Source organism: Carcharodon carcharias, chromosome 11, assembly GCF_017639515.1.
Source record: "Carcharodon carcharias isolate sCarCar2 chromosome 11, sCarCar2.pri, whole genome shotgun sequence".
NCBI classification, from domain to species: Eukaryota; Metazoa; Chordata; class Chondrichthyes; order Lamniformes; family Lamnidae; genus Carcharodon; species Carcharodon carcharias.
Window position 1 is genome coordinate 47,220,697 of NC_054477.1, and position 13,526 is coordinate 47,234,222.

General features: G+C 42.7%; 1 protein-coding gene across 3 annotated transcripts in view; it reads left to right on the plus strand.

Annotated features, from left to right (window-relative positions):
• flt1 (fms related receptor tyrosine kinase 1) overlaps window positions 1-13,526 on the plus strand; it is a 243,360-nt gene that overhangs the window by 45,543 nt on the left and 184,291 nt on the right. For all 3 annotated transcript variants that reach the window (XM_041198845.1, XM_041198847.1, XM_041198846.1), the window contains exon 2: window positions 5,296-5,383. In XM_041198845.1, the coding sequence (XP_041054779.1) occupies window positions 5,296-5,383 (88 nt within the window). The remainder of the gene's footprint in view (window positions 1-5,295; window positions 5,384-13,526) is intronic.

The following is a 13,526-nucleotide window of genomic DNA, read 5'->3' on the forward strand; positions in this document are numbered from 1 at the left end:
GGTGGTTGCACACCAGCTGAACATTTAATGAGTGGAAGCCCTTGCGGTTGATGTTGTTGATTACTTGTTGCGACGGAGATCTAAGCGCCTGGTGAGTGCAGTCGACGGCAACCTACACCTGTGGAAAACCTAAGATCTGCGCAAATCCCAGCGCTCTTGCTTCCTGTCTTTCCTGATCTCGAGTGAAATGCACAAAGTTTCCTGCCTTCGTGAAGATGGGTCCATGACCTCCTGGATACACTTGTGTATGGAGGCTTGCGAGATCCTGCACAGGTCATCTGTGGAGTCAATAGTATAAAATGTGAGCACCGCAGTCACTTTCACGGCCACTGGCAGTGGATGCCCTCCATGTCCCTGTGGCACTAATCCCTGCAGCAGGTGGCATATGTGACTGTGCCTGTCTGGAGAACTGGTCAGCCTTCGGCGACACTGGTTTTCGGTCATGCAAGAATGACAGGTGCCGTCGATAGACTCTGGGTCTAGCAGGGCCCTTACGAGCAACGGTTCTTCAGCTGCGTACGCAGCAGGCCCTGCTGCCCCTTCATCCTGAGAGAGGTGCACCTCCCTTTGATGAGCCAGGCACCTCTGCCACTTTCTTCTTCTTCTCTGGTCTCTGTAAGCCTGAGGCATACTGTTAAATCACCAGGCTTCATGATCCTGATGTTCTCCTGCAAGCTGAAAGAGATGTGTGGGTTAACATAGGTGTACTAAGAAGCTCTCTTGGTTAAGTCTGAGGCCCCTTCACACATGCAGGAGAATGTAGGCCATCACTTGGATGGCCAGTGTGTTAGTGTGCTCAACGGCTGTCCAAAATCCCACTCTCCTCTGCCCCGCTCCACTTGACCGACTGGTGGCAGCTTCGGCCAATGGACTGCATGCTGTGCCCTCAGCTCAGGTTCAGTTATTCTCCTAACCTGCACTGCAAGGCTGCGCTGTTAGCTTGAACCATAATAGTTACTGGTCCAAACCTTAAAGACATTGTAAGGAGCTGTGAGCACCCCCACCAGTGACTGTGCCATGGCCACCTTTCGCAAGGGGATTGTACAACTTGCCTAGTCGGCCAATTGTTCTACTGCCCGCTAAAATACATTAATTTGCAGTCTGCACCCAAGGGGTGAAAAGTTCTGGAGCATTTAGTGGCGCTTTCATGCTTTAGCATTGCTTGAGTGGGCAGAAAAGCTTCAGAGGTTCAAGCCCAAGCATGTCATTGAAGCTGCAGCTGAATGGTCTCAGCTGCAAATGAATGCTTACTTTTGACAAGTTTTTCCAAGTGCGTGGCCACTTTCCTCACCTTGCCTCACCCCCACACCCTCCACCACTCCCCCCACCCACCTCCCTGGCATGTGCTTGAGTATTTTCTTCAATCTGTCTGTGCTGCCTTGCCCCTCCGCATCCCCGCCCCTCCAAACTGACCCACACTGGAGTCCTTTCTTTGGCACTGCCCTGAAAGCCAGCTGGGAAAAAGCGACTTGCCTGTGCCCCCTGCAAATGCATGGTGCCTCTTCCTTGGTGTCCTACAAGCGCTGTGCAAGGTTGTGTGCACTCATCTCCGAGCTTCCCTCCAAGTTCATATTGCTAGGTGTACGCGTTTTAAAGGCAGTCATGAAGCATGCTGTTCTAAAGTCATACCAACGTTAGCAGTAAGTATGACATGGGGGGATTATTCTGCGAGCAGGGCTTATAATTAGATGCAAATGTATTAAAATAACGTTCCTGACGTGCAGTGGCAGGAAATGTGGCCCACCATTGACCAGTGGAGCGGACAATCACAAACTGATTTCACGACGACGTAAAACCAATTTTTGGCCTTCTTGCCATATTGTCCCCCCCCCACCCAGCCCCAACCACCATGATGCCCGACGCCAACGGGGCCGGAAATTCCGGCCAATGTTACTAGAAGTGCTTCCTCCATTTTATTGATTAATAGTTTGAACTGTAGATGATCTAGAACAAATTCCAGTGGACCTTTGTCAATTAGCAGATAAAAACCCAAATAAATTTTATTGACTGGGCAACTCGCAATCAGTTATCTACTTTCTCTCTCAAAGTATTTAAGTAGCTATATATCTGAAGATTTTTTGTGTCCGAAGCCATGGCTGTATTTGAAAAAATACAGAAGTGATATTGTTCCTGCACATTGCTGTGCTGTGAATGCAATCTGAAAAAGTCACAAATAGGAACAAGTTAAATAATTTATAATTTTGACTGTGCAGAGGCACAACTCCAATTTACTGCGTGGTGAAGCAAGAAATGTGGATCTGGACTCCTGGTTTCACCACATGCTAAATTTCTAATTTCAGTCTTGACACAATGAGAGATGCCGAGCAGATGACAGATGCTTCCCTTCAGGAGGAAAGGAAAACTGGAAAGCAAATAATTCTTTTACCACTCCTGAACATGTTCACAAAAATACTGGCCAGGGAGCTAGCTGGCTACCCTCACAGGCTTCCCTGGGCAGGAGAGATTAAAAATGACATTGTTAGAAATATATCAGATAGTATTTTCATGTCAATAATAAAGAGGGAGGGCTAATTTTAAAAAATATTTTGGGCTTTAAGTTTAATTTTTGAGTAATTTTAAGAAAATTATTTGCAAGAAGTGGAGGACAATATATTCTTTGTAAAATCTCTAAGTAGCTAAGCTCAGTAATTGAAAAAAAGAACCATTAGGTGCATTAGCCTTTTAAAACTAATGGTTGAATAAAAGCATTGCTTTTTACATAATAGTGCAGAAACCAAATATTCCATAGAATGTTTGTTTGGACAGAAATAAGCTCCAAGGACACTAAAATGTTCAGTTTGTTGGCCTGATACATAGAGATCAACAGTGAGTGATCAGCAAAACATACTAACATCTCAGACCATAGAGTAATGCAAAGCACTTAGATTGGTGATAGAATGATGCTCTGTCACTGAGTTATGAAAAATGTTAAATTTTTAATAGTGCTTGGGTAGAAGTTAAAGTAAAGGTTAAAAGGTATTTTTGAAAGTGATTTTTGTGTATCGCCACTAACAAAATTCAAGATTTGTCAACATTCAACAAATGGTTTGCTTCCTACATGTGGGATTGATCAACAAACTCTTTATCAACAATCCTCCCCAATTAAAAATCAGTGACAATAAGCCAACAATGACAGATATATAAGTTAAAGCTGGTACTTAAATTGAGAATGCAATACTTTATTGACAGAACCTAATTTTCAGTTATTGAAGAAAATATGTACATTTTGAAAACTAGGGCCAGGATCTTCCAATCGGCGAGCGGGGACGGGACCCACTCGCCAATGCATAAAATGAGGCGGGATGACGTGTGGTGGAATTCCCGATGGCACCCCGCGTCATTTCCATTTTCAGGCTGGCAGGGGTGCAGCCGAGTCAGCTGTGCACCCGTCAACCTGTCAACGGCCTATTGAAGACATTGAAAAACTAATTAAGGTCGTTAATGGACCTGCTCGTCCAACCTTAAGGTTGGCGGACAGGACAGGAGCCCTCACGGGCTTTGGAAAAAGCATGAAACCTCATCCACGGGGGGATGAGGTTTCATGAGGGTATGTAAATTTTTAAACCAGCTTTCAATAAAAGTTATGGATATGTCCCAACTCATGTGACACAGCGCACTCCCAGCTGAAGGAATTCCCCCCCCCGCCTGCACAGGGAGCGCAAAGCTCTCCTGAGCGGACGTCACACTGGGCGGGCCAGTGTAAAATGGCAGCGCACCCTCAAGCGGGGGCGCCAATCGGAGGTGCACCCACCTGTGCCCGCTCCCGCACATCCCCCCCAACAGAGGGAAAATTTTTCCCTAGGATTACCATACATCTTCATGTTAAGAAGATAATATATTGGTAATGAACTGTACTTTTTTTTGCAAGCTAGCAGAGAAAGATTTGTTTTATTAAGTGTTGGTCTGGAAAGCATTCTGATAAAACTTCTAACATAGATGTCAGAACTTTATCTTGATGCCTTTTGATAGCTGCACCTCTAGAAATGGGACAAACACACAATTTTAACTCTTAATTCTTTAGTACAGGGTCAAAGCAGAGAATAATTTACCTGATTGAGAACCTTGAATGTAACTACTTTGAAAATGAAACAATATTTCATTTGTTAGACAGGGCAGACTTTATTAAACTGAAAAGGAAATGGGGCAACCCTCTATTGAATTTAGATTTGTATCTTTTGCAACCTTTAGGGACTCGAGGAAGTACAGTATAATAAGACTTCCTGTATTGAATCTATTGTGAACTGCAGGCATTCATTGTTTCATATTTACCCACTGTAACTCTCACAGAACCCAGTTTTTATAGCTTGGTGTTGTTTCCATTTACGTTGCTATAATTATAAAACTAATTTAAAAATATACTACCCATGATAAATTGATTTTCCTGGAGCTGGGAAACTGTCCTAATGACCTTACTTAAGGGTACACATTAACTTCGTATTCAGTACTTAAAACCTATGGTTGTAATTGTTTATAATCTCAGTAGGAACTGGATATTCAGAATTGGAATAAAAACCTAAGGCAGAATCCTGCGCACTCCCCCATGCCAAATTTGGTGGCAAAGGCCATTTGATCAGGCAGGATGGCAGGTGGGGCCCCTGCTGCCTTCCCACTCCAACCTTGATTATTTCTGTGGTGGGCAGAGCTGTGGACAGCCTTCCCACCCCCTGAAGAGGGCAATTAATGCCTGCTTAAGGGCCTCATCCTGCTGCGGCTGGTATTAACCCAGCAGCGGGCAGGGGTTTTGCTCATGACCAGCAATTCTGTATGGGGTTTCTTGCAGACTCCAAGGGAGGTCCCTCATTCATAGGCACTCAGTGTTTGATCAAGAGGCCTGGCATTGGGAAGTGTGGGGAGATGAGGGGGGTGGGGGGGTGTGCCTCTGAGAACCATCCTCTGTCCTTGCTGCTGACCCGCCCTCCTCACCACCCACCACCATTCACCTCTGGTCTGGGAACTTAGGGCGCTATGGTGGGTGTTGTACTGGTCACTGCTACCCCACAGGTGCTGCTGTTCAAGAGAATTGCTGGCCTCTGATTGGCTGGCAGCTCTTGGCACGCATGACTCCTGCCCCCCGGGGTCCTTGATCCTGAGGGAAGGCCTGCCACTGGCCTGTCAAGTGCCTGAGTGGCACATGATGCAGTGGACCTTCCCTAAAAGAGGCAGAGCAGGACTCTCGTCGGCTCTCTAAGTAGTGGCTGAGTCCCCCATCACCTCCAGAAGATTCAGCCCCTGGATTTGTTTCATTAGCTTGAAATTCAATGAGGAAAATTAAAAATCTTTTTTTCTATTTTTCAGGCTCATCTGACTTCCTCACTCCTGCACTTAGTCTAAGAGCTAAGCAACATGTCATTAGTATTAACCAGACACTACATGTGACATGCAGGTAATTTCACAGTAATATGTGTGTGTGTATATATATAAAAAACCATTTTAATTAGAATTATTTCTCATTAGGCTATCCGATTATTGAACAAAAGTGTTAAGCAAGAAATCAGATTATGATGCATGATGAAGCAATATATTATAATTAGTCATTTTGTAGTACGGAACTTGAGTATTGCTGATAAAAGAAAAGCTTCAATGTATAGGATGTGAAAAATAACATGTTAGAAGAATTATTTTATGTAATAAATATATCAAGCTCCATGCTCTATTTTGTATGTTCTTTTAATATTTAACTGAAGTAATCAGTTCTCTTTGTGGGTGAATCTCCTTACTATTTTCTGTGAAGGTATATAAATGCCTTAGGAAATTTTATGATGGAGACATTTGGGTGGCAATTATTTCTACCGCTTCCTTGCTTTTAAAAGGCTACCCATGAGTTTCCTTGTATTTTTGAACCTCCCTGTGATCCATCCAACAAGTACCAATGGTATTTGTATGTGTTTCTGTGGAGCCAGCAATATAGTAGCTGCAAGTTTCCTGGTTTTAGACTGCTATTGCCTCCTCACAACATCGTCAGCATCCTTCCATCTTTGAAGATGATGGACATGCAGCAAACAACTAGTTCAGATGGGGGTCTTCATATGATGAACCTTTGCTAATGGCTGGAGGCCAATTCTTGAGATGTAGGTTCTGCCGCAAGTATCGTACATGAAGCTTCCAAATGTCTTATAGGTTGGCGTTTTCGGTGTTGGCTCTTATTGCCAAGCCATTGGCCATCATGTTGGTGTGCGCACCAGCCCACATAAAGTGTTGACAGTTTCCGCTATCGTCAGCTGATGACTCCCAGGTACAATAATCAATATTCAGGGCCTTCATGTCACACTTGTAAGTATCCTTGAAGTGGAGCTTTGGCTGTTCCATTGGTCATCTGGCTCTGGCTACCTCACCACACAGAAAGTTCTTGGTTATGCGACCGTTTTCCATCCTGTGGATGTGCCCAATGAAGCCGCTTCTGTTTGATGCATGCTAACAAACTTGGGAGCTCTGCCTTTGAGAGGACTGTCACATCCGTGTTTTTGTCCTACCAACTATGGGGCATCTCACTCCTTAGCATCACAAGGACAGTGTTTGCTAGGATCATTCTTAAATGACTCCATCTACTTGCAGACTGAGTATACCTGGAAGCATAGAGTGGCTTCCTTAATGGCAAATCTACTGTGGACATGATCTTCTCCGTACACCAACTACAAGAGAAGTGTAGGGAACAGGGTATTTATTACCTTACTTTCATAGATCTCACTGAGGCACTCAACACCGTCAGCTGAGTAGGACTCAAGAAAACTTTTGGGAAAATTGGCTGTCTACCATCCGTTCCTTCCTTGACAACATGCACTGCACAGTACAGTTTGATTGCTCCACTTCTGACAGTTTCAGAGTGAAGAATGGAGTGAAACAGGGCTGCGCCCTATCTCCCATGCTGTTTGGCATCTTCTTCTCCATGCTCCTGACCCTTTAGTAACAAAACATTTAGGTATACAATCAGTGGCCAGGATCACCTGTATGAGCAAGGAGGAGGTGATGGGTATTTTGAGTCAAAAACAAAAATGCTGGAAAAACTCAGCAGGTCTGACTGCACCTGTGGAGAGAAAGACAGAGTTAACGTTTTGAGTCCATATGACTTCTTCAGAGCTGTTTTCCTCTTCAGAGGTATTTTGAGTAGTGATTCCTGTAGCTTAGAAGCATTTTCTTCTGTATTTTTGCCCACAAAGACTTAAAAGGGCCCAATATTAACTCTGTAATGAGTGGGTTTTGAGTGAGTGAAAATCGGGCCCCTACGCTTGACAGCTTCTTTCAGGGTCATCCCACCTAAAGATTTTCAGAATTCTCCCTTCTCCCCATCCATAGTCATGGCATTTTAGGAAGAGATAGGACTTTTCCCGATGAGAACGCAATTGAATGCTGTTATCAAGGGAGAGGAGGAGGATCAACAAAGAATGAAGCTAAAGAGTGTAAGACATCAATCAAGAAGGATAAAAGCTACCTGGTTCTATACCTCAGAAAGAATATTCAGGCACTACAGACCCAGTTTAAAATCAATTGACTAATGATTGTCTAGTATAGAGCAGAAATTTATGTAACATATTAACTGGGATACTAATGCTCTAAGGAACTAACACCACAAGAATACCTCCTAGACTTATAGTCCACTGTTCTGGCTGTGTATCCTAACATTTGAATTATTTAGAAAGATTACTTAACTTACTGTCTCAAATTGCAGTTGCTTGTTATTCTTGAGTCCTTTTCTTGTGCTATGTATTTCAATCATTGGATAAATATGCTGCACATTATGTCAAGTATACAATTCTTCACAATTGTCAGCATTAAATTCAAATTGCAAACATCTAAATCATTGAGTTGCAAAGCTGTTCACTTCTTAATTGATAAGAAATTGGTCTGCATTACAAATAATTTTTAACCAAATAAAAATGGTTGTAAATATGAAAAATACAAGAACTCAAATTCTTCTAGTTATATTTCCTTGAGTGCTTGCTGTATATGTACAAATAAAAAGTAATCAAAATAGAAATGCTGAGAATACACAACAGACCCAATTTTAACCTGGGAACATAACCTAAGAAATAGTAACAGGAATAGACCATTTGGCCCCTCAAGCCTGCTCTGCTATTCAATAAGAGCATGGCTGATCATCTTGTGTTCCGATTTCCACATTCCCATCTAACCCCGATAACCTTTGATTCCCTTGACTAACAAGAAACTATCTACTTCTGCCTTAAAATTATTCAATGACCTTCTGAGGCAGAGAATTCCAAAGCTGCACAACTATCTGAGAGAAAAAAGTTCTCCTCATCTCTGTCCTAAAACGGTGATCCCTAATTTTAAAACAGTACCCCCTAGTTCTGGATTTACCCACAAGTGGAAACATCCTTTTGACATCTATCTTGTCAAGGCCATTCAGGGTCTTGTATACTTCAATCAAATCACCCTTCACTCTTTTAAACTCCAGTGGAAACAAATCTGTCCAACCTTTCCTCATAAGACAGCCCACTCATTCCAGGTATCAATCTAGTAAAGCTTCTTTGAACTGCCTCCAATGCATTTACATCCTTGCTTAAATAAGGAGACCAAAACTGCACACAGCATTCAAGGTGTGGTCTCACCAATGCCCTGTATAACTGAAGCAAATAACTGTTCAATCCCTCTCGTAATAAGGGATAGCATTCCATTAGCCTTCTTAATTACTTGCTGTACCTGCATACTAACTTTTTGTGATTCATGTACTAGAATACCTAGAATCCTCTGCACCTCAGAATTATTCTTGATTTAAGTAGTACTCTGCTTTTTTGTTCTTCCTGCCAAAGTGAACAACTTCACATTAAACTCCATTTGCCTGATCTTTGTGCACTCACTCAACCTATCCATATCCATCTGCAACCTCCTCATGTCCTCTTCACAACAAACATTCCTACCTATCTTTGTGTCAGTTTCAAATTTAGCTAGCATGTCTTCACTCACCTCATCTAAATCATTGATATAATTTGTAAAAAGTTGAGGCCCCAGTACAGACCCCTGTGGGACTCCACTCGTCAAGTCCTGCCAATCAGAAAAATACCCATTTATGTATACTCTCTGCTTTCTGCCAGCCAGCCAATCTTCTATCCATGCTAATATGTTACCCACTACACCATGCACTTTTATTTTCCATAATAATCTTTGATGTGGCACCTTATCAAATGCCTTCTGGAAATCTAGGTACAGTATGTCAGTACGTCTACAGGCTCCCCTTTATCCATTGCGCATGTTACTCCTTCAAAAGACTCCAATAAATTGGTTAAACATGATTTTCTTTTCACAAAACCATGCTGACTCTTCCCAATTGCCTTCAGCTCTTTTAAGTGCCCAGCTATAACCTCCTTAATGATCGATTCTAATAACTTCCCCACAATAGACATCAAGCCAACTGGCCTATAGTTTCCTGTTTTCTGCCCTCCCTCCCTTGAATAGAGGGGTTATATTTACTACTTTCCAATCTGATGGAACCTTTCCAGAATCTAGCAAATTTTGGAAAATTAACACCAGCGCATCGACTACCTCATTAGCCACCTCTTTTAAGACCCTAAAATGTAGTCCATCAGGACCCGGAGACTTGCCAGCCTGCAGCTCCATCAATTTGCTCAGTACTGTTTCCCTAGTGATTTAAATTTCACCAAGTTCCTTTCTCCCATTCACCTCCTGATTTGCAGCTATTACTGGAATGTTTTTTGTATCCTCTATAGTGAACACAGAAGTAAAATATTTGTTCATTTCCTCTGCCATTTCCTTATTATCTACTATTAACCCCCCACTGACACGCTTTAGAGGACCAACACTCACTGTACTTACTCTTTTCCTTTTTAAGTATCTGTAGAAACTTTTGCTATTCATTTTTACGTTTCTAGCTAGCTTCCTCTCATAATCTAATTTCTTTCTCCTGATTAACCTTTTAATCATTCTCTGTCATTCTTTATATTCTGTCCAATGATCCGTCCTGCAACTCATCTTTGCAGAGTTGAATGCTTTTTCCTCAAGTTTGATGCTTTCCTTAACATCTCTAGTTAACCAAGATGGTGGGCCCTCCCCTTATAATTTTTCTTTATAATAGGAATGTAGTTATTCTGAATACTCTGAAATATCCCCTTAAATTCTGCTACTGCTTCTCTATTGATCTATCCTCTAGCCTAGTTTCTGAGTTCATTTTAGCTAGCTCAGCTTTCATCCCCACATAGTTGCCCTTATTTAAGTTTGAGATGCTACTCTTAGATCCACTCTTCTCCCTTTCAAACTGAATGTAAAATTCAGTCATATTGTGGTCACTGTTACATAGGGGTGCCTTTACTCTAAGGTCATTAAGTAACCCTGTCATGTTACACCTGATTGGTTCCAGAACATGCTGCTCTAAGAAACTTTCTCGAAAGCATTCTAAGAGCTCCTCATCCAGGCTACTACTGCCAATCTGATTTTTCCAGTTAATGTGTAGATTAAAATCACCCACGATTAATGCTGTTCCTCTATCACAAACACTCAATATTTTCTCTCAAATACTTTGTCCTACACTGTGGCTACTGTTAGGGGCCTGTAGACCACTCCCACTAATGACATTTTCCCCCTGCTATTCCTCATCTCCACCCAAACCGATTCTACGTCCTGATCCCCTGAACCAAGGTCATCTCTAACTATTGCACCAATGCCCTCTTTGATTAACAGCACCACCCCTCCACCTTTACCTAGCTTCCTATTCTTCTTGAATGTCATTTTTCCTTCAATATTAAGGACCCAATCATTGTCGTCCTGCAGCCCCATTTCCGTAATTGCTATCAGATCATATTATTTACTTCAGTGTGGGCCCTTAATTCATTTACTTTGTTATGAATGCAGCATGCGTTCAGATAGAGAGCCTTCAGTTTTGACTTTTTCTTACCTTTGTGACATTTAGTCTTGACTGTTGATGTATTCTTAAGTTTTTTCTCTCTGTCCCTTCTTGCCATTCTCTGACCCTCATTTCTCATATTACTATTTTGCTCTCCTGTCTTGACTCTACACCTTGACTTGCTACCTTTATCCAAGCTTGATCCCTCACCCTTCTTGTTTAGTTTAAAGCCCTCTCTACTTTCCTCATTAAGCAATTTGCGAGGACACTCGACCCAGCATGGTTCAGGTGTAAACCGATCCAATGGCACAGCCCCCCACCTTCCCCAGTACTAATGCTAGTGCCCCACAAACTGGAACCCACTTCTCCTACTAATCCAGAGATTATTGCCTTTAAGGTTCTGCTTCTTAATTTGGTACCCAGCTCCTCATTCTGACTTTGCAGATCTCTTTCTTGGTTCTACCTACATCATTGGTACCTACATGGACCACAGCAACTGGATCCTCCCCTTCCCACTGCAAGTTCCTCTCCAGCCCTGAGCAGATGTCCCGAACGCTGGCACCGGACAGGCAACACAGCTATCTGACTCTCGCTCTTTGCTGCAGAGAACAGTGTCAATCCCCCTCAGTATATTATCCCCTATTACCACTACATTCCTTTTTGCTCCTCCTGCTTGTCCCACAGTGACATGGCCAGCCAGCTCATCCATCTTGCAGACTTCGCTTTCATCCACACAGGTTGTGAGCACCTCAATCCTGTTTGACAATTGCAAAGCCTGAGTCTCTTCCCCTACTGTCTGCTTGATCCCATTACCTGCCTCACCGACAGCCACATCCTCCTGTCCCTCACTGCTGACCAAAACAGATGACCCTCTTCTAAGAGATGTGACTGTCTCCTGGTACAAACTATCCAGGTATTTCTCCCCCTCCCTAATGTTGCATAGAGTCTGCATTTCAGCTTCCAGATCAATAATCCTGATCTGGAACTCCTCAAGCTGCTTACACTTCCTGCAGACTTGTTTGCCATGATCGTTTTGGCGTCCAAAAGCTCCCACATCTCACAGCTGCAACATAACACCTATCCCGCTATTCTAACTTATGTTATTTAGTTAATTTACTTTAATTACTTTCTTCCTATGTATGCTACAATTTACAGTGTTTATTAAATGCTAGTACTACTGACAACTAAAGGTTATATGTTTCTTAACTACAAGGTATGTGTTTTAGATATTTGTTTAAATTACTTTATTTTTATTGCTTTTTTTAATCTTTATTGTCTGGTTTTAAGCTTAAAGTTTTCAAATTTTGGTTTATTATTTTAAAGTCTTAGTTCTTTTTATTTATAGATCTACCTTAACTCGCCTGTCCTCAGCTTGTTTCTCACAAACTGTCCCCCAGATTGAACACATACCGGCCAATCAACTTACTAGCTTCCTGTGATGTTGCAGTTGTTTTTTTCTTTTTCCTGGACTGCAGTCTCACAGCAGCTAAAACAGCGAAACAGTACGCTCCTCAGCTCCTGACTGTCCCCCCTCAGGTCCACTCTGCATTGACTCCCACAGCAAGGCACCCAAACTGAAGTCCCCGCCACTCTCCACGCCCTTTTTAAACTGAAATCTCTACTGCTCTCCGCATCCTTTTCAAACTGAAGTCCCTGCATTTCTCTGTGCCCTTTTCAGTCTGAAACCCCTGCCACTCTTGCTCTTTTCAAACTGAAGTCTTTCACGCTCTCCGTGCCCTTTTCAAACTGAAGTCTCTCCCACTCTCCGCGTCCTTTTCAGAAGAAGGGTAAGCGGGGCCATTTTAATTTCCGGGCCTCCTTACCATACTAAAAGACAATTTTCTAAAGGCATGACATGATTGGAGTGGGGCAGCACAGCAGAACTGTGGCAGGGAGTGGCTCTGATGTTGACAAGCCCGGATCACCTGATGGCTGAGCAGGATCTGACGCCATATTGAAAGGGCAGACAGCCATGTGTTGGAATTTAGAAATCGTCCTGCAGGCTTTTTAAGAAAATTCTGCAGTTTAAATTTCCAGCATCTGAATTTCTGTTGCTCCAGCTCAAAAAGACGTCCCAAAGTCCAGGGAGAAGCTTGTTTTTATAATGGATTATGTAATTGAATGAAATATTTGTCGTTATCAAGGATAACGTAGCTGAAGGAATGTAAATATAGTAAATGGGTTTTATGAATGAGAGTGATTTTTAAAAATCAAATCTGCAATAGACACTTGGAACTTTGTTTTATTTAAGTTCAGCTTGGGTCCTGACATCTGCCCACGGTGAATACTGGGCGATTTGACATGGCAGGTGTTTTTTTTTTATTATTCATTCATGGGATGTGGACGTCGCTGGCTAGGCCAGCATTTATTGCCTATCCCACATTGGACATGGACTGCTTCAGTATCTGAGGAATTGCCCAAAGATGCTGAAGATTGTGCAATCATTAATGCTGTTAGGGAGGGAGTTCCAGGATTTTCACCCAGCAACAGTGAAGGAATGGCGATATATTTCCAAGACACGATGGTGAGTGGCTTGGAGGGGAACTTCCAAGTTGTGGTGTTCCCATGTGTCTGCTGCCCTTGTACTTCTGGATGTTAGTGGTCATGGGTTTGGAAGGTGCTGTCTAATGAGGCTTGGCGAGTTGGAGCTGCACTCATCCAGGCAAGTGGGGAGTATTCCATCACATGCCTGACTTGTGCCTTGTAGATGGTGGAC